The sequence below is a fragment of a genome, unplaced genomic scaffold, assembly GCF_019419815.1.
Source record: "Pyrus x bretschneideri cultivar Hongxiangsu unplaced genomic scaffold, Pyrus_bretschneideri_v1 Contig1, whole genome shotgun sequence".
NCBI classification, from domain to species: domain Eukaryota; kingdom Viridiplantae; phylum Streptophyta; class Magnoliopsida; order Rosales; family Rosaceae; genus Pyrus; species Pyrus x bretschneideri.
The window spans coordinates 17,672,191-17,692,535 of NW_025999390.1; the positions used below are offsets into that span (position 1 = coordinate 17,672,191).

A 20,345-nucleotide genomic window follows, 5' to 3' on the forward strand; every position below is an offset into this window, starting at 1 on the left:
GCACATCTTTGGGCCAAAATAAGCATGGAGTAGGTGTTTAAGTGTTATGTTGTTAAATGTTTTTAAAAATGTTGTTTAAGTTTCATGTTGTTAAATGTTTTTTTTATGTTGTATAATTTTTGCGTTGTTTAATGTTAGTTAATATTGTTTAATGTTTTTTCATGTTACTTAAATGTTATTTAATGTTGTTTAATGGCTTAGGAAGTTATAGGAAAAAAAAATAGAATTCTTAATTTTTTTCAAAAAAAAATTTGTAAAAAAAAAAAAAAAACAAATATAATGGCTTGCTAACGTTAGCTAGTTACCATTGGAATTCAAATCCAGCTCCACCCGTGGCTGGCTGGTTGGTTCCTTTGGACCAGTTGGTTGGCCCTTTGGCCCTTTTTTGTCCAATGGGGCCTACGAGCCTTTTGGCCTGACCCTCGGTTGGAGACGATTTTCAAGCTATTTTCGACCCTTTAGCCTCTTGGATCATTCTGTTGGAGATGACCTAAGTTTATGTCATCGATGTTCTACCAACTCTTGCCACCAGAAGTTAGTCTTAGTTAGTGGACGGTTAGGGCATAGGACAGGTGAGAAATTATTTCAAATATATATGTTCAATAGCCATCAAGATAATACATCATGAATATATTACTTGATACTTACACCGTCAATTTATTATATACATTTGAACGACCAAATGATCTTTGACTGAAATAATTATATGCATGGATGATCTTCAAATGAAGATTAAGATTAAAAAAATTAAATGATTCTAATTATGAGATTTGTACGATCAAGATATGTTATTCACAAATGGAGAAAGTATTATCCCAGCTATTATCCCATGCATTCATTTTTAAACAATGCCTACCCTTTTCCGGTTCCCTTATCATGATAATTGTGATACACAATTTCAAGGACACATAAAAAGGTAGTTAACACGTGACCTAAAATCCCTATTTTGTTGAGTTTGGTGGCACATCTACGTCCAGCTCAATACACAGTCAACCTCGTGTATCTCCCTTTGTCCACATATCAGGCATTCAATGCGTGCTCATATTTATACAGTAGAGTGCGCCACACTTTATTATTTGTTTTTTCCTACAAATAGGCACACACACTGGATAATCTATGGAAGGAGCTCTTCCTTTATTATTTGTTCTTTTCCTCTTCCTCTTCCTCTTCCGCTTCCTCCCATTTTGCGTAAGTCTCTTTGTTTCACTGGCTTTGCTCTTTTTTGTTTTATTCAAGTAATTAATTCAGTTTAGTTGTTTTGTAAGATCGTACATATCAAAAGAGTAGGATCCATGATTTTTCACTTTTCACTTTTTACGCCAATTATCAAGTTGGATATCATGTTTCTTTTGTCAAACAATATATATATTTTTTTTCTATCCACCTATGTATATGTGTTTAAGAATGGAGTAGGTTGTGTGGTTTTCATGTTCTTTCATATGGTGCATTTGTGTAGGAATGAGATAGGTTTAGTAATTTTTCATTATTTATCCAAATTTAAATATTTTTAGGTTAAAAAGTTACCAAAAAAAAATAATACAAGAAAAACGGCTTCTAGGTCAGAACCTAAATTTTGTGAGCCAAAAACTAAAAATTAAAGTTCTAACCCCAACCATTGGAGTTAGCCTTAGGGTCAGCAATTTGCTACCTCTTCTGTTAAAAAAAAAAAAAAAAAAACTTTATTTGTTTTTGTCTCAGACTTCTAACTTATAAATGAAAATGAATATCTCTAGACCTTAATAAGAGTTTAAATTTTTTGTTAAAATGTTCACAAAATAAATCAAAGTCTTGATTATTAAAACAATTAATTTTCTTAAATTGATATTTTTTTTTTGACAAACGAAAGTGTTAGTAGATTAAATTGTTAGTTGTTAGAAGGGAAGAGAATCGGTGGCAATCGAACCCACCCATAATACATTACCATAATTACTTTCTGCCACTGCAATAAAACACCACTTTCTCCATTTTAGTTGTATTAGCTTTTTATGGTGTTGGAATATAAATATTTCTTGACTAAAATGTTAACAAACACAATTTACAATAAGGTAAAGTTAGATTAATTAAAACGAGCAAAAAATTTAGCATCTAATCAAATTATTACATAAAACTATATAAGCCGCAAATTTAAGTTTTTACAATACTCTCTCATTTGAGACAATATTTCTATAAAGACTCAAATATTTCATTGAATTCTATAAAGACCCAAATATTTCATGTATCCCCCCTACGAGTCCTTGAAGATAATGGTCGAGAACTAAAATAATCTCCTCTTGTAGATATGCTCTTCGAAGTCAATATTTTCATAAGGAAATTGTTGTAAACCAAATTATAAAGTGGGTGAGAGAGAGAGAGAGAGAGAAGAGACGACAGAGATAGGGAGAGAAAGGTTCAGATGTATAAGAATTGTATGTTCATCTTCTAGTCTTATGTTCATCTAGTGGATGGCGAATTCGACACCAAATTACGCCCATTGTGTGACTTTGGCAAACTCCGCCTCTCCTATTGTAAAAATATCGATGTACCAAAAAAAAAAGCCTTTGATAATTTGATCTCCAAATTCTCTTAAGATCTTGCTTTAAGTTACAAAATTACATTCTTGATTAATTAAGAAGGATATGGACGTTAGATGGCCTTTGTTTATAATAGATTTATGCTTTTTTCATGATATTAGTTTTCCTTTATTTTAACTTAATTTTGATCTTATAAGTTTCCAACCGAAAAAAAAAAAAGTAAATACTGGGGTCCAATTAAATTTATTTTATTTATTTCATTTTTTTTTTTTAAATTTCATTGCACGCTATTGGAGTCTATAAAGATATATACCCTTGCTCTCCTCACACGTTGACAAATATGCACCGACGACAAAAGGTGATCCTATATTTCCCGTCAAACTTGTAAAACTATAAAATAACAAAACAAACGCTTTAATTTTTTAATTTGCTCTGTATTTTATTGCAAGATGGGAGTTATACTGGAAAACAAGAAAGAGACTGCGTTGATTAATGTTAAGTATTAATTAGTTGATTAAATTATTAATTGTTAAGAAAAATAGATCGAAAAAGATCGAACTTGTACTAGAGTGCATATGCATTAAGTTTTCTTTTTGACTAGTTTTTGAACCTTATACAAAAAAATACACATGTTATAAAGTTGAAATGATTCATCGCTAACTAGTTTTATTTCATCTTCTATTTTTGTCAAAAAGCGGTAACCAGGTGAGGCCTACGAATTGAAAGATGAAATGTATTAGAGTGAAGGATTTGGTTCCTTTCCTTTTATTTCTTTGCTTAGCAACAATCTGCACCCCAACTCGAATTCCACCCAACCAAAACCAACCGAGCCAAAGGTCAGATTGCAAAAGGCACTTTGTGCTAGTTCACGGAGCTGGTGTTGGAGCATGGTGTTGGTATAAATTGGCAACACTACTGAACTCTACAGGGCACAATGTTACAACTCTAGACATGGCAGCATCTGGGATAAATCCTAAGCAGGTACAACAAGTCAATTCCTTCTCAGACTACGTTGAGCCCTTGATTGAATTCATGGAGTCTCTCCCACCGAAGGAGAGGGTTATTCTGGTCGGCCATAGCTTTGGCGGGGCTTCCATATCTATTGCCATGGAGAGGTTCCCTCAGAAAATTTATGTCGCTGTATTTGTCACCGCTTTGATGCCTGGTCCTGATCTCAATTATTCGACAGTACTTAATGAGGTATATAATTTGTTTTTTCAGAAGTCATGTTCGATAAGATTGAACGCTTGTTAATATTCACTAATCATATCTCTTATTTCTGTTGTCAGAATTCACTAATTATACCTTTGAAAATAACAACATATAGGTTGCGGGTAAATTGAACTTTTTGGATTCTATATTTAGACAAGACAATGAGACCGGACATCCTCAAACCTCGGTACTTTTTGGGCCTAAGTTTGTATCATCGATGTTCTACCAACTCTCGCCACCAGAAGTAAGTCTTAGTTAGTGGAGGGTTTGGGCATCGGGATAAATTTTGTATTTTCTATTATGATACACAGGTGAGAAATTATTTCAAATATATATGTTCTATGGCCATGAGGATAATACTTGGCTCCCCATGTGGGAATGCACGTATTTTCCCATTTTTGAATAACTCATCTTGATCAAACAAAATTAACAATTAGAATCATTTAATCTCACTACAAGAAAAATGAGCTTTGGGTACAAAATAAAGGGCACAATTGAGAATTTTGTGTCAGTTTGACCACCAAAAAGCTTAAACAATTCCCATTCCATAGAGGGCACCATCTATTGTGCCCAATGTTAAAAAAAGCAGACACAAAACAGTAATGGGCACGGAAATCGTGTCGAGTGGGATCACATGACAACTTTTTTACTGAAAATGGGCACAAAAAATATTTTGTGTCTATAAAAATTATTTGTCAAAGGCACTATATGTTCTCTCTCGTTTGTCTTTACCTCCACTAGCACACCAATAATTAAAATTTATAAAATTGTGGTAAATAATGGTATGAAGCTGTTTATTATCGTGCAATATTTTAGCCTCAAAATAAGTTAGCAATAATGTTGTTCAAATTTGTTTTTCCCGAAAGCTGAACCTCAGATCTCTCACTTACAAGTAAAGAAGAATACCACTACACCATAGTACTAAGTGGCATGTTTTAGATTTACAAAGGATCATTTCCAGGTGCAATGAATGTTTGTTAGATTCGTATCTTTTTGAATTGCTTTTTGGATTGTTATCTTCTTGCAGGTTTGTTTTTTATACTTGGTGATATGGTTTTTGGTTTTAAAGTCCTACCTGCAGTGACACATAACCAACAATTGTGCCCTTAGGGTTGGTCTCTGTGCAAAAGTTAGTTGGTCTTCAGATAGACAAATGAGTTAATAATTGTAGATTCCTTTTTATGACACTAATGATAGAAATTGTGTCCACTAAATATTAATAAATAATAAATCACTCTACTTCTCATTGGGTCTTCAAATAGAGAATATATTTTAATAATTATAAATTCCTCTTTTCTGACACAAATGTTAGAAATTGTGTCCAGTAAATATTAATAAATAATAAATACTCTATAGCAAAAGAATATGTTGGCACAATTATGGATTTGTGCCTTTATTCTACTATAAAACGTCCACACACTCCCTTACTAATTTGTATATGGAAATTAAGAAGGTTGCTTCATACACATATGTTTCTTTTGAATTTGAGCAAGTTCTACATCATTGACAATGGCGGACAGGCGACGTCGTGGAGTTAGAATTGGAACTGAATCTCCAGCATCACATTCGTATATTGCTTCCAACATTACAACAGAAAATTCCACAATGAATCCTCCAGTTCAACGTCCACGACAACCTGTTAATGCCGGGCGCATGCCTCGTCCTTTTAATAATCAGTACATTCTTACTACTTTTGTTGATGGTCGCCTTGGCTACGCATTACCCTTTAATAACGAATGCGTACGCGCACCTCAAGGACGTGTATTGCCAGCATGAGCAAACCCAGGTAGGACAGAAGAATATCCTGTCAATTTGGTTTCTGCTGAAACAACAACTGAACAGTCTACCAATTCTGTCGTTATTATTGAAGAACCACGCACTTATCAAGCACAAATTCGTCCTAGAGGTCTGTCTGTCCCACAGTTGAGCTCACGAAATATGCAGAATGTTACCGTTGAGATTTTAAGCAGCAATGACGAGGACAATTAATATATTTTGTATTATGTTATATTTCACTGGTGTACTATGAAAATATAACTATCTTATGCTATGCTGGACTCCTCTTGGGTCCTTTTATCAACTTATGTCGTATTCCAATATAATAATGTTTTCTTTCTAATTAGCCCTTGTAGATTTACTCCTAGTATATATTTTTTTAGGTTATAATTATGTTTCTCGTCCGCTTCATACCGCAGAATTCAGTGAATTCACAGCGTGGCAACACAAAGGTTATGAGACATTATCTATTCTAAAACTAAGGAGGAATTGACTGTTCATTGGGCTACAGTCAATTGTTTGCCCTTCGATTTCATCTTATTTACAAAAAAACCATGAGAATTGGGCTGGGTTTGAAGGATATTATTTGAACTGATAAGGGTGATTTTGTCCGGACGGTTTTGGACGAATTACCCCTTCATTTCACCTTATTTACAAGAAACCTATTATTTGTGGACTAGGTTGGAAGGGCAATTTTGTCCTCTCGGTTTTGAGTGAATTAAGGGGTTGTCGTGTCCTTCCCTCATAGTTTCGGGGAAATGAAGCTCTCACAGAGAGCGGAAGAAACGGAGAGACAGAGAGACAGAGAGACAGACAAAGAGAGAAAGAGAGAGAGACAGACAGAGAGAGAAAGAGAGAGAGAGAGACACAGAGAGAGATAGAGATGCCAAGGGGAAGACAGCGCAGGGGAGAGGTATGGCTAATGGATTTCATAAGTGGGAAAGTCGATTTTCTCTTCTCGGTTTTGACTGATTTCGAGGGTTGTTGTGTGCAGTGTCATTTGCTGTCCTTCAATGAGGGTTTCGGGGGGATGGAGACTCTGACAGAGAGCGGAAGAAAGAGAGAGAGAGAGATGACAATGGAAAGAGAGCGAAGGGGAAAGCTATCAGTCATGGATTTCAGAAGTGGGGATACGGATTATCCGGATCTACCGCTGCATGCCTGGATTTCGAAAGCTAAGTGCTTTTAAAATTTTTTTTTTTTCTATCAGCTTAGATCTGCCTTTTTGTTGTGGATTATTTTCGAATTTTTTAGTGTGTTAGGTCAGATTTTGGGGGAATCATCAGAGATATTTATTTGCCTTATTAGTTTTGTTTTCTCTCATTTTGCACATTGATCTCTCTGTCTGCGTGTTTGTTCTCAGTCTTAAGGTCCGTAATTTTTTTTTTTTTTTTTTTTTGGGGTTTTTTGTATGGCTTTGTTGCTTCTGTATTTGTGTGATAAGGAAGTTAGAAGGTTGTTTTACTTATTGTTTTGCTCCTCTGTTGATGGATTTTTTTTTTGCAATTCTTGGTTGCTTATGTATTTCTGTGATAAAGTTTTAAACTTTATTCTTGACATGTATGTAGATCAAACACAAGTCTTGACAATTGGTTGTAGGAAGCCCTCTATGCTCAAGGTAAACAATTTCATTTCCCTTTTTTTTTAATTTTTGAATTACAAGAAAAGTTTGAATTTGAGGTTCGGATTCGAAGATTACTGCTTCTTATAGTTTTAATTTTATTTTCCAGTCCAAGAAAATGTAGAATTTGGAGATTTTCTGATTTGATTTGATCCCTCTTTTTCTTCGGTTAAAACCCTAGAGACGATTGCAAGCAAGGTGGACAGTGATGTGAGCGACAAAGGTGGGTAATTTCTGCAATTCTTTTTGTAATAAATTTAGGAATTGTTGCTACTGAACTGAGTTGTGCAGATAAAGGAGAAATGGAGAATCCGGAGTTATGCCCAAAATGGATAGCTTTGCTGACTACGGAGAAAGCTTGCTTATCTACTATCTCTCTTGAAGGTCTGAGTCTGTGTTGAAGCTTATGATTTTCTGGTCATGATACATATTTTTATGCATTATTTAGTCAGGATGTCAAGCTTTTGGCCTGTACTTTCAGAAACCACTGGTGCAGTAAAGGAAGTCGGGGGGGGGGGGGGGGGGGGCAACTTTAAGGAAAAATTACGGGAGCTTGGAGGTCTTGATGCTGTATTTGAGGTGACCATGGATTGCCATTCCAATATGGAGGTGTGAACCTGTATGTTTGTTTGATCTCACTTTGTGTTTCATTAAATGTTAAAAGAATACCAAGGGACCGTAATGCTTTAAATAGTTATGAAAGATATTTACTTCACTATGCTACTTCAACAATAATTTCTTGGTTCACTCTGTAAATAATAAATTTCTGTGAAAAAATAATGCATGTGATGGTAAAGAACCAAAATGATGGTGTGCAGCCTTAGTTGTATCTAGATTCACAAGGTTCTTCTGTTCTGTAACCTATATATTTCTTCAGTTTATGAGCAACACTGACTACACTTTGGTTGTTTTATGGTAACAAATGGGCAGTTATCTATTTGCCTTTGGATAGCGTCATCTTCCTTATTGTTCGTTGTAGTTCCTGATTTTCTTCTTGGAGTAACATGAGTGGTTTTGCATGCTAACAATATCACATTGATTTGTTTTCTTTACTTATTATGTGCATATCACACGCATTGAGTGATGATAACCAAAATTTCTTAGACATAATATAACTTTTTCATTTATATACTTACCTTTTTCATTTGAATCCTGGGGTCTATATGGTACTCAATTGTTATTGGGGAAATTGGCTTACTAAGCACCATAAATTAATATGCAGGGTTGGCTAAAAGATAGCTCACATTCTATTTGGGAAAATGAAAACGGCATGGTGCGGAGCCTGGTTCTGCTTTTGAAATGTTTGAAGATCATGGAAAATGCCATATTCCTAAGTAAAGAGAATCAGGTATTTAAATGTGGTTTAGCCCCCCTCTCTATCCCTCCCTCCTCAGTCCGCTGGTCTGCTTTCTCTCTCTCTCACGCTTTTCTTCTCCTTTTTTGACTTTACAATGAAGTGATTGAGCTTAAGGGCAACATCCGAGTTTTCTGCAGATGTATACCTTTAAATCAAACTGAAATTTCAAGCGGATCTGGTTTCGTTTTTGAATTCGAATCCTCCCTAGATAACGAGCTGCAGGTCATTTGTTATGATTCCTCGAAAAAGTTGTTCAAGTTTGACCATGTCTTTAGACCTGAGGACAACGAAGGTAGTTGAGAACACATACCGATTTTGTAATTGCACTGTCTAATACTCCACAGTTGATTTTGTTACGATGGATAACAATGCTCAGTTTTTTTGTTGTTGATATTTTCAGCCTATGGTCTGATTGACGTTGGTGTGAGTGTGCTCGATAGCAACCAATTTTGGGTGAGAACCATCAAACTCTAATCCTAATTTTTTCCTCTGATGTATGTATATGCATGATGTATGTGTGTGATTTTAGATTGTAATGTATCACAAATTTGTGGCATGAAAATTGATATTTGTAGACTTACCCTTTATTTTTTGGCTGTGATGGGGGAAAGGAAAATAAAATTTCAAAGATTGATACTTTTATGTGATTTCTTGGCTCTTTTTTTCATATGATTTTCATTGTATGTGTGCCAGTGTATGTCTCTTCTTGAAAAATGCATGTTGAAAATGGGAGAATTTTGGACATTGACATGTTTAGAAGTCAGGTTTTCTGAATGAAGATACTCTTATGATTTGTTTGTAATTTGTTTTGCAAATGGGTAGGAATGTCATTCTAAAAGGATATTGGCAGGAGGGGGTGGAATGTCATTCTAAGATATATATATCAGCAGCAAGGGTGTGGAAGCTCACACGCTCAGATTTCAACGCGTTTCGAAGGTGGAAATGACAAGAATGTGCAGTGTGGACCTCCAATTTCTAGTGCTATGATGCATGAGGACTGCCAAAGTGAGAATACTGGTTAGTTGTCATCAAGCAGCCCTTGTAGATGTGTATTTTGTTTATATATTGCTAGTTTAACCATTAGTACGTTTGACTTGGGGATACAAGCTTGGATATGTTATATTTTGTTGTATATAGAGAATCCTGGGTATGTCCAGCATAGGATAACATGTATTTTTTGGTTTAACATTTGGATGGGTTGTATTGTTAGGTTGCATGAATCGGTCTTAGCCGAGAACATGGGTTATGTAATATATTAACTTCACTATTTTAGTGCTAATGTTGATTTATGTTTAGTTTGTAATGGATGATTTGTAAGTTTCTAAATTTAGGTGGAAATTAGGTTCTATGAGCAACCTGATGATTTCCATGTTTAAATAAAAATATCCAATTATGCCACAAATTTTTAATTGTGCTGGAGTTTTATTGTATTTATTAAAATATAATAGTGGCACAATTTTAAAGTTGTGCCCTTGCTTTAACATTTATACAGCAATCTAAGCCTTTAAAATAGCAATTGTGCCCATCTTACACCATACATTCAGTAGCCTTTATTAGAGGTAAGACACAATAAGGGTTGTATTTGTGCTTAGCTTTGGGCACAAAACATCATATTGTGTGCTATAAGTAATGGTGACGCCCATAGAGGGCACAGATACAAACTTAGTTGCTGCACTGTTGCTATTGGTCTATGAGCACAAATGTTGGTGCTTTTTGGCCTCAAAAGGCACATATAATTTTTTGTGTGCAGTGCTCATTTTTTTTGTAGTGTCTATTAGTCTTTATTTGAAGATCAATCTTATAAAAAAATCATTCGAATTGGAGATTATTTAATCATCCAAACGTACAAATAAATAGACGATTCATCATGAATATATTACTTGATACCTACACCATCAATTTATTTTATACATTTGAATGACTAAATGATCTCCGATCGAAATAATTATCTAGACGGGTGATCTTCAAATGAAGATTAAGATTAAAAAATCAAATGATTCTAATTATGAGATTTGTACGGTCAAGATATGTTATTCATAAATGGGGAAATAGCTCATCCTTCCCGCAAGTATTATTCCAGCCATAATCCCATGCATTCATTTTTAAACAATGCCTACCGCTTTCCGGTTCCCTTATCATGATTTTTTTTTAAATACCAAAAAATAGGAATAAAAGATAATTGTGATACACAATTTCAAGTACACACATGGTTATATTTTTCAATTGATTAGCTAATACTTGAACTCTTTTATCTGTTATATTTCTTATTTGGTTGGGTGTATCCACAGGATGTAACACTAGCAATATCTTTGGTGAGATTTTTTCCGATCATCAATGAGGAAATAAAGCTCACAAAGGAGAAATATGGGTCGGTTCGTAGAGTATTTATCGTGTCCAGGCAAGACAATACAATAAAGGAGGATCAGCAGATGTGGATGATCGCGAAAAATCCTCCAGATGAAGTGAAAGTGATAAATGGCTCTGATCATATGGTCATGTCTTCCAAACCACTGGAGTTGGCCTTCCACCTCCAAGAGATCGCTCAGAAATAATGCCCTAGCTACCTCTAGGAGCTTAAGTGTATGCTAATGCACAAATGAAACTAATAAATCTCAACTATGTATTTTTGTTTGATTGAAAAAATAATGTTGTATAAGCTTTCATGGAGTTTCTATCTATCCAAGTCCTGAATGATTCACAATAGGGTAAATTATATTTTACCCATCAGGTTTGGGTGCAATTGCAACCTCATACAACATCTTTAAAACATTTTACCCAAATTTGAGGGGGTAAAGGGTAATTTACCTTCACAATAGCACTAACAAAAGTGCAAAAGTTGAAGGTAAAAACTTAGGATCTCTTTCCACACTATTGAAAATGAATATCACTAGGCGAATAACAAGTTGGTCAAAACTTATAGTAGTTGATGATGATTGTTTTCATCTCTTCAGATACATATTTCTACAAGTAAATGACTTTTTTTATGTACATGATTTATGTAACATATAACTATACAAAACTCGTAACGAAAGTAAACCTATCTAATCCCTAGAGGAAATAGAATTCAATTGGGAGAGGAGAATTTAACTTGAAACCTCCTTCAAAGAGAAAATACAACTAGATGAATAGTTATTTGGTTAAAACCTGAGAATTTAGAGAATTTGGACAATTGTGTTGATCTCAAAGTATATTTAAGAGAAAATTTTTTAAATGTCTTATGAACTTGCACACATTTTTCATTTTCATATAAATTATGGTAAAGTTAGATGAAATTATTTATTATGGCTTTGTCTGGGACAATAAGAGATTTTGATTCTTCTACTTGTAGTCCTGTTTTGTATGTTTATTTGGTTTCTTATTTGATGGAATGACTTTTACTAGGAGATTCGAATAGTTTTTTTTAATTTTATTTAATTTGGTTCTTTGTTTAGCTTGAATGTCTGTGTGTTGATGTCGACTACTTGTTTCATTTTAATGTCTTCATGTGCTTTGTTTAATACTTTTTATGTATCGAACGTCCACCACACCCATACCTCCAACATATTCCGACCCGGAATGTCCACTTGGATTCCGAATTGAGCTGTACTGTTTGATACCAGGAAGGTGACGAAACCATAGAGTGAAGTGATGTGGAAAATGTGGGTAAATTTAAACCTAAAAGTGCCTAATTGCAAGAGTGCCATGTGAGCGGGATTGAGCCCAATTCACACGTGATGTTAGAGCATAAGTAAAGTACAGTAGAAGTAGATTGAGAATTATACCATTGAAGGTAGTCGCCTATACCAAGATTTGCCAAGAATCGTCGTTGACACGAAAGCTCAGCTACTAAAACCTGGAGAGGCGGAAAACAAGGGTGAGTGAGCCTAAAAATAAATCTTTGTAAAACTTTTTTGAAAACATAATAACCCCTCGTTGTAAAACAAGTATAGTTTACAAAACATAGCATACTACGTATAGAATGATAATACTTACTGTAAATAGTAACATCTTGAAAGTGCAAAACTTCACAATATTTATAAATAAACCATAGCGTATGGCAACCACAATAACTAACATAAATGAATATCAAGACGGGTGCTCATCGACATATGCTGACACATGAGTTCATGCAGAGGTATTCTAGCATGAATAGGACTGAGTGTAATAATGATTTACGCTCTAGCATTACAATCATGTGAAGACTGGTGCTATGCGCATCATATATGAGTCCTAATTGCCTATAGCAATCTAGGACAGGATTGGCACATACAATGGATCCAAAGTGAGCGTACGGTGCGATGTGAACATACACGTGAAGATTGGCCCTAGCCCGGGTGAGTACTAACACTAGTGTAGCACACGATGAGCACATAATGTAAATATGATCATGCCACAATAATTCAACAATTCTAATCAATATAATACTATTCCTAGCCGTAAATATAATTAAGGTATCCCCCATAAGCCCTTTACCTGTGCATCCCATAGGATTGTTCATAATTTTTCAACAATATTACACTTCCTTATAACTGTTAATTTAATTATGGCAATCACGTATAAAATTGATTAATAAATATATATGTGGAAACTAACAAATATATATACTATATAAAAGAAGAGACCCACTCATATATGCTTGCGAGGTCGCAGCCATTCCAACGAGTAAATACGGATCGCCGATGTTAATTGTACCTAAGCGTAATAAAGACCCATTAGTAAAACTTAATTAAAACATTTGAATTTGGAGAAACAGATGGCGGATTTAGAATCAGCGCATCGAAATACCCTAAGCGAGGTAATTTTCGTAAAAAGTCAACGGTCAACCCTAAAAAGTCAACCGAGACGCCAAGCTGCCAACTATGTTAAACTTTGGAATTTCACTAAATGGATGTCAAAAATGGACTCCAGATGTCGAAATTAGCCTAAAAGAGTTTCTGAGAAAATTTCAAAAAAGTCGAAGCAAGGAATATTCCAGAGAACATTCTAGGAATATTTTAGATCCGCATTGGAATTGGGCTGGGCTGGATCCCGGGTTTGAAATCGGATTCGGGTTGTGGATCTGATGTTTTATTTATCTATTTTTTCTTGGATCGGGTTAACCCGTTGGGCTTGCAGGTCGTCTGGACCAAATGAAGAAAAAAGTCGGAAACTGGGAATTTTGGCTGAGAAACTTCCTTGACTTCGTTTAGCTTCAAAACTCAACTAAAACTAGCATACAATATATGAAATTGAAGCTTAAGAGAGGAAGAGAAATATACTAGTACGAGGTCCTGCCGTGGCCGGAGTTGGTCGAAAAATGGCTCAAAAGTTGTCGGGTTTCTTGCTGAAAACAGGGGAAGTACTTCCCCGATGTGGTTCTACGTTCAAACATCATAAAATCCTTAAAAGACACTAGAAACGTATAGTAAAACACGATCCATGAAGATTTAGTTGGTTTTCAAAACTTACCAATGTTGGAGACGCCGTGAACTCATTGGATTCTCGTCAGCATTCATGTGTAGCGAGCACAGAGAGAGAAATAACATCGAGAGTTTAGGATCAGGAGGAAAAAGGGAAGTGCGAGGTGCGAGGGTGGTGAGGCTCGTCGGAGCTTCAACGGCGTGCGATGGTGTTGGTGCACACTGAGGATAGATAGGGGATGAAAAAGTAGAGAAAGGCTAAGCGGGTTTGAGTGGGAAAGTGCTGAGAGAGAGATGAGTGTGTGGGAGAAGAGACATTTGGCAAGAGATGAGTGGAGAGTTTGGTGTGGGTGTGGGCCCCACGGGTCAGAAAATGTTAAAATAATTAAAATATCCCAACAAAAAAAATATTAAAATAATAATATATTAATATAATAATTAAAAGAAATATATAAAATATAGAAGAGTAATTTTACAAAAGTATTTTCGGATTTGTAGTTCCATAGAATCTTCATCGTAGTTCTGAATTTGATTCCGCTTGGACTACATGTTCATACTGTCGAGTACTTTGAGAATACGGTAAAATAGTAGCTCGTACACGTCACGAAATGAAGGTCAACGAAAGTCAACAATCTCACCACTAGGGGTATTTTCGTCAATTCACTCTTTTAAAATTAATAAAATTGTAAAATTAGGGACGGGTTATCACAGCAAGTAACACTTGAGCACTCTGCATCCCAAAATTTAAAGCACCGAAACCTATTTTCATGTCCATGCGCTTTTTTATTGATGGTTACTTTGTATCTAAGTAGAGAATGTTTATTTGATTTGTCATTTTACCCATTGCTTAAACTTTGACCACTTATCTTGTACAGATAAATCTGAGTTATTTACAATGGAAATTCACCATAGTGGTCACTTTATAGGAGCCTGTAATGGGACAATGACTTATGTGGGTGGTCATGTTGCTTGGTTTGACAATATGAACCATGATCTAATGTCCAGGTGGGATAGAGGATTGTGCAAAGAAGCTAGGGTATACTAAGACTGCCAAGTATTATTACACATTGCCAAACTTGTTTGACAAATGAAATTGGGGAATTTAATTTCATAGGCCTATGAAGAAGCTGGGAGGGGACAAACTTGTTTGACAAATGAAATTGGCCATAACTCACCAAATACTGAAAGTGGGCAAACACAAGCAATGGTGTGCTCATTGACAACTTTGATATTTTAATTTTTAGTCTTGTATTCATAGGCAAATGTATGTGTAACTCTTTTATTGATCATTTTGTAGCATGCCACTGGAGGAAATACATCCAATGTAAGTTGTTTTGACCTATGTCATTGTCCCTTTCTTGTGTGTGCTTTTATCCAATCCATTTGTTAAATTTTCGGTTTTTTTTTTTTTTTTCCTCTATTGTTTGTAGGTTTCTAAAAGGGTTAGAGTGAAACAAAATGCAAGAGGCAAGTCAGTGCACAATTCAAGAAAGCCACCTGAAAACCGTAGAATTTGAAGGAAATCATTTGAAAATTTAGACTTTTTGTTAATGTTTTTTTTTTTTTGGGGTAAATTACATTTTCATATCTTAGGGGTTTGTGGTCTATTTTAATTCCTTACAACATCTTCAAAACATTTCACTTTCATACCTTAAATACTGTTTTATTTCAAAATAATACATTCATTACATTTTTCATCCATTGATCCGTTAAGTGCTGACGTGACTGCCACGTTGCTACCAAATGTAACACAAAAAAAATATTTTAAAAATATTTTTTAACCTTAATCTTCAAAAAAAAAAAAAAAAAAAAAAAAAAAAATCAAAAGCTGCAACACATCCCTGTGACCCACCCCGCCCATTATTCCTTCCCCCCCCCAAAACCAAAACCCATTAATCCCCTTGCCCCCCCCCGGGGCGCCGCCGAAACCCTATCCCCTTCATCATCATCCCCATTCGTTGTCCCTCGTTGCAACCCAAATCCAAAACCACTCCCAGGTATCCTCCACATCCTCCTTCGCGCACCCATCTTCCCATCCCCCCAACCCGAGCCCAACCCGCAACCCAAAAGAAGAGAAAAAAAGAAAAAAAACCACCCCTCTCTTCTCCCTCCCATCTTCCCCAAAGCCACTGTGCACCCATCCTCCACCTCCTCTTCCGCACCCACTACTTGCAACCTAGAAAAGAAAAGGAAAAAAAAAAAAAAAAAAAAAAAAAAAGCCATCTCCTTTCCTGCCACCCAAATCCTCCCAATAGGTGTGGATTTAAGGAGTGGGATGTGTATAAGAGGGTGGGTTTCTGGGTAAGGTGGGTCATGGAGGAAGGTGGGTTTGAATGGGTCGTTATCGCGCCCCCGCCCGGGAGGGGGGGGGGGGGGCGGAAGGAATAATGGGCGGGGTGGGTTGCAAGGATGTGTTGCAGCTTTTGATTTTTTTTTTTTTTTTGAAGATTAAGGTTTAAAAAAAAAAAATTTATATTTTTTTTACCATGTGTAATACATTTGGCAGCTATGTGGCAGCTATGTGGCAGCCACATCTGCACTTAACTTATCAATGATTGGAAAATGTAACGGATGTATTATTTTGAAATAAAATAGTACTTAATGTATGAAAGTGAAATGTTTTAAAGATGTTGTAAGGAATTGAAATAGATCCCAAACCTGATATATGAAAGTGTAATTTACCCTTTTTTTTGGATGAAGACAATGTTGTGAGCTTTAAGCAATATTTCCTCAGTATTTGGTGTTTTTGATTTGAACATAATGAAGCAATGGAACAATATTTTTGGTTTGGTAGCAATGAAATTTTCATGCATTGCATTCTCGTATGGTTGCTCAAAATATGCTAAGATACACAAGGGGGTGTGTTTAGTTAGTATGTCATGAAATCAAATTTTATACGGGCTCTGTAATATAAGAAACGGCTTGAGGTTTGGTGCCAGAAATGGAGCTGTAGATGCATATACCATTGCTTGAGCACAACGATCCGCTTGAATACCATTGAACACAAAATTTGAAGGTTTTACTAAAGAAAAGTAAATACCTTGTAAAAAGATCTTAAAATGACATAAATAACCCTGAACACAAGTCACATGACTTATTTTGGATGTAAAACTTAATGGAGTTAGGGTGAGATGACAAGTTGATGATTTTGAAAAGTTGTTATGACAAATTGAAAAATGTGTACAAGTTCATATGACATTTTAAAAAAAAAATTCCTATATTTAATGGGAGATGCAAAGTGCCTTGAAATGTGTATTTTATATTTTTGGTTGGTTGGAAAACTTTTCAATGGGGAGATGCAAAATATTTTGATTTGAAAATGTAAATAAAAATCTAAATTTATAAATGTCTTACATCTGTCGACGGTGGATCCAGCTAATCAAAGATTAAAAATTAAAAAATATCTCAAACTCATATTTCTCCCGTTATATCTCTTGAAAATAAAATGAGATATAAATATAATGGGGCACCCCCTTTGTCATCACCATGGATTTATGGGGCAGTGTTACCGCTTAGCCCATAAGAACGAAGCTCAAGGCCCAATATTAACTCAAATTGGATTCCTTCTTTTATTTGGATCACCAACAGGTCTTCCATGACCCGACAATTTCAGAATTAAAATCGTCCTCTCCCGTTCTTGGAGTAGGTTTAAAGCCTTGAACCATAAACCCAAGGCGCGCCTGAAACTGTCCAAACACAAAAACGGATTGGAATCCGATGTTGAACGGAGAAGATTACGATTCGGAAGCGCCGGAGGAGCTCACGGCCGAGCAGGTAATCCAAGTCTCTGAAGAGAATTCGAAGTTCAATATTTTTTTTTCCGACTGTAAAGTTCTGAACTTTGTTCGTACGTTGTTGATGGTTGCAGGGAGTTCAACAAGACCAAGAACTTAGCAAGCTCCAGAAAGAGCATAAATCCAGGTGGGTTTTACTTGTTTACCTTGTTCTCTTTTGCTAAATAATGTTTTACTTTTTGAGGTTTCGGTTTGTTGCTTTGTAAATGTTGGAAATTGAATTCGTTGATTGAGATGGGCTGGTCTGAGTTCTTATGAAAATGCTGATTTGAGCTGATTTCCGGAAAATTCTGTTTGGGATTCTTTATATGCGAGGGGATAGGAGAATCGGTTCGTCTAATTTTGTTTGATTTTTTATTCGCTTTGGTTGATTGCGATGTGAAATTATGTTTCTTTTTCTATGCCAGAAATCCTGTTCGTGAAGGGAATAAATAAACGAATTCATGGGATCGCATTGAAGTTGTGTGGTTGAATCCGTATCTGATAGTTTTCTTCTATAAGAAGTTTGATGCTTTGCCTTATCTGGTCTATTACATGACTATGCACCCAAAACAAAAATGGTTGCTTCGTTGCATTATCACATGATTACTGTGTTTATATGTGATCAGCTGTGATTGACTGGAAGTAACATTGTGGAATCTGTTTGCGTTGTTCCGGAATTGGTGCCAGCCTGAAAATGTTCTAACATATATGTCAGAGTAGACAAGTTTTATGCCCTTATATTGTTGATATGAGTTCCTAAAAAGTTCGTTTAAGAAGTATTACTGGATTATGGATTTTCTTCCTTCTCTTTTTTTGGGGTGAAGCACCAATTTGTGAAAAAACTTGGTGGTGTAGATTATGATATCTACATTTTGCATTTACTTGCCTAAGAAATAAATTTTAAAAGAAAAAGATATTACTTTATATAGGGTGGTTCGTGAAGCAAAAGAACGTCGCAGACAATGGGCCCAAAAGAAAACACCCAAGAAAACACTAAGGCCATTTGCTGAAGTTGAAAGTGTTCAAGATACCTCTGAACCTAAAGCAAACCAAGAATCTTTGGGTAATGGAGGGATGCTTCCAAGCAACATTGTTGAACTGCTTGCATCTCGTGAGAAGTATGAACCCTCTCTCTCTCTCTTCTCTGTTCTCTTTGTGTGTGGATGCTGATCTTTAGTTACGAGATTGTAATCAAATGGCCACATTCCATATGCAGGCAAAAGTTCCTCTCCGACTCTGAGGATGAGAAGACCGACTCAAAGTCCACTAAGAAAAAGAAAAAACTAAAATGCTCAGGGTGAGTGACCTCTTCTATACAGCGAAAGATACATTTAATGCCAATCCGTTATGAATGAATGTGATCTCTAACAAGCGAAAATTGTGAATTGCAGGGTGGATGCTATTATATTGAAGGAGACACCTGCCCCTCAATGCTTACAGATTTCCTTAGTGTTCTTGGAGAAAAGGAGAATGCAGGTACCTAGATCATCTGCAGTGTTGAACAACTCCAACCAAACATTACGCCTCCTCTCTTCGTCAGGCCTGTTAAGTAGAAAGTGACGAACTAAAATGTCAGCAATTTTCACCCTTGATGTATCCTATTATATTGTATGATGCTACGCTGCCATACATCGTACTTGGCTCCCCGAGGAGGACTTGCCTACGAATGATGAACAAATGGGGAGGGATCTGTCCCGTGGCTTTTGACCGTCGAACTTATAGATTCTGCGGTTGTGTTGTAACACACATTGTTCTTCATCATATTTAACAGTATTTTTCTTACAATTTTGTTATATCGATAAAAGAACGAGTTTTTCGATCTCTTGTGCCCTGGTCCTTCTTTTATCTTTTGAAAAGTTAGTCCCTTAATTTCATAATATCGATAGAAGTATGAAGTTCGAATCACATCACCATTCTTACAAAAACGTAGTTTGAGCACTATTTTTTTGACATTATGATCCTACAAGCTTTTTCGTTTTTCCTTTTGGCACTGGGAGAAGTTTTAGCATTCTAAAAAGAGATACAAGACTTTCTTAAAAGTGGGATTATTTATGGACGGTTTGTCACTTCATTGTTTTTTGGCACAATATTTTACAATATTGACATGAAGATTAACGTTAAACTCTGAGGTGCCAAAGAGTCTATGGTGAGTTCCACTTCAAGATAGTCCTATTAGGATTTCTCATTTAAAAAAGTCATTGTGCATTCACACTCTTCATAAGTGTACTTTTTATTTATTTTATTTTATTTTCGAATAAACAATATTATCTACACTACCAAAGAGGTAGGTGGGTTGGCCTCATAACGAGCTAGTAATAATGTGGTTCAAATTCGCTTTTGTCGAGAATCAAATCTAAGACATCTCACTTACAAGTGAAAAAGAATACCACTAGATCGTAATACTAAGTGATATGTATACTTTTTGTTTTAAATATAATCCAGCCACTAGTCCAGCCAACTTCGTTAAACACGTATGTCGTTTATCGTAGTATTGTTTCCATTAACTGGTTGCAAAGTGAAAACATAAAGCTGTTGCCCCATTTACCAAAAATAAAACAAAAAGAAAAATCTTTTGTCGCCACTTTTCCTTCATCAGATTAGATCGTTTTGTTTTATGCCCTGGATTTATGCACAAAGTAAAACCATCATTCAGGTCCCATGGAGTCAGTCAGTGATCTGTTTGCTTCCTCAACATCATATCAAAATATGTGTAAA

At 35.6% G+C, this 20,345-nt stretch overlaps 2 protein-coding genes and 1 long non-coding RNA gene across 5 annotated transcripts; all 3 read left to right on the forward strand.

The window, feature by feature from the left end:
- The first annotated feature begins 3,235 nt into the window (after positions 1-3,235).
- LOC103965209 (methyl jasmonate esterase 1-like) lies at positions 3,236-11,028 on the forward strand. Its single transcript, XM_009378228.2, has 3 exons — positions 3,236-3,710; positions 3,838-3,966; positions 10,765-11,028. The coding sequence occupies exons 1-3, from the start codon at positions 3,237-3,239 to the stop codon at positions 11,026-11,028; spliced, it is 867 nt and encodes a 288-aa protein (XP_009376503.2). The 5' UTR covers position 3,236.
- On the forward strand, positions 6,248-9,779 carry LOC103961883. 3 transcript variants are annotated; one of them, XR_007260297.1, is made up of 7 exons: positions 6,248-6,411; positions 6,493-7,503; positions 7,601-7,738; positions 8,342-8,467; positions 8,577-8,768; positions 8,877-8,929; positions 9,299-9,779. It is a non-coding gene; the product is annotated as an uncharacterized LOC103961883 (long non-coding RNA). The 3 variants fall into 3 exon arrangements; XR_007260296.1 differs by having other exon boundaries at positions 7,601-7,728; XR_007260298.1 differs by having other exon boundaries at positions 7,601-7,728; positions 9,327-9,779.
- A 6,439-nt stretch (positions 11,029-17,467) lies between the features above and the next one.
- Positions 17,468-19,449, forward strand: LOC103933936. The gene is made up of 5 exons (XM_009343637.3): positions 17,468-17,628; positions 17,723-17,775; positions 18,560-18,748; positions 18,847-18,927; positions 19,022-19,449. The coding sequence occupies exons 1-5, from the start codon at positions 17,572-17,574 to the stop codon at positions 19,188-19,190; spliced, it is 549 nt and encodes a 182-aa protein (XP_009341912.2). The 5' UTR covers positions 17,468-17,571; the 3' UTR covers positions 19,191-19,449.
- The last annotated feature ends 896 nt before the right edge of the window (positions 19,450-20,345 follow it).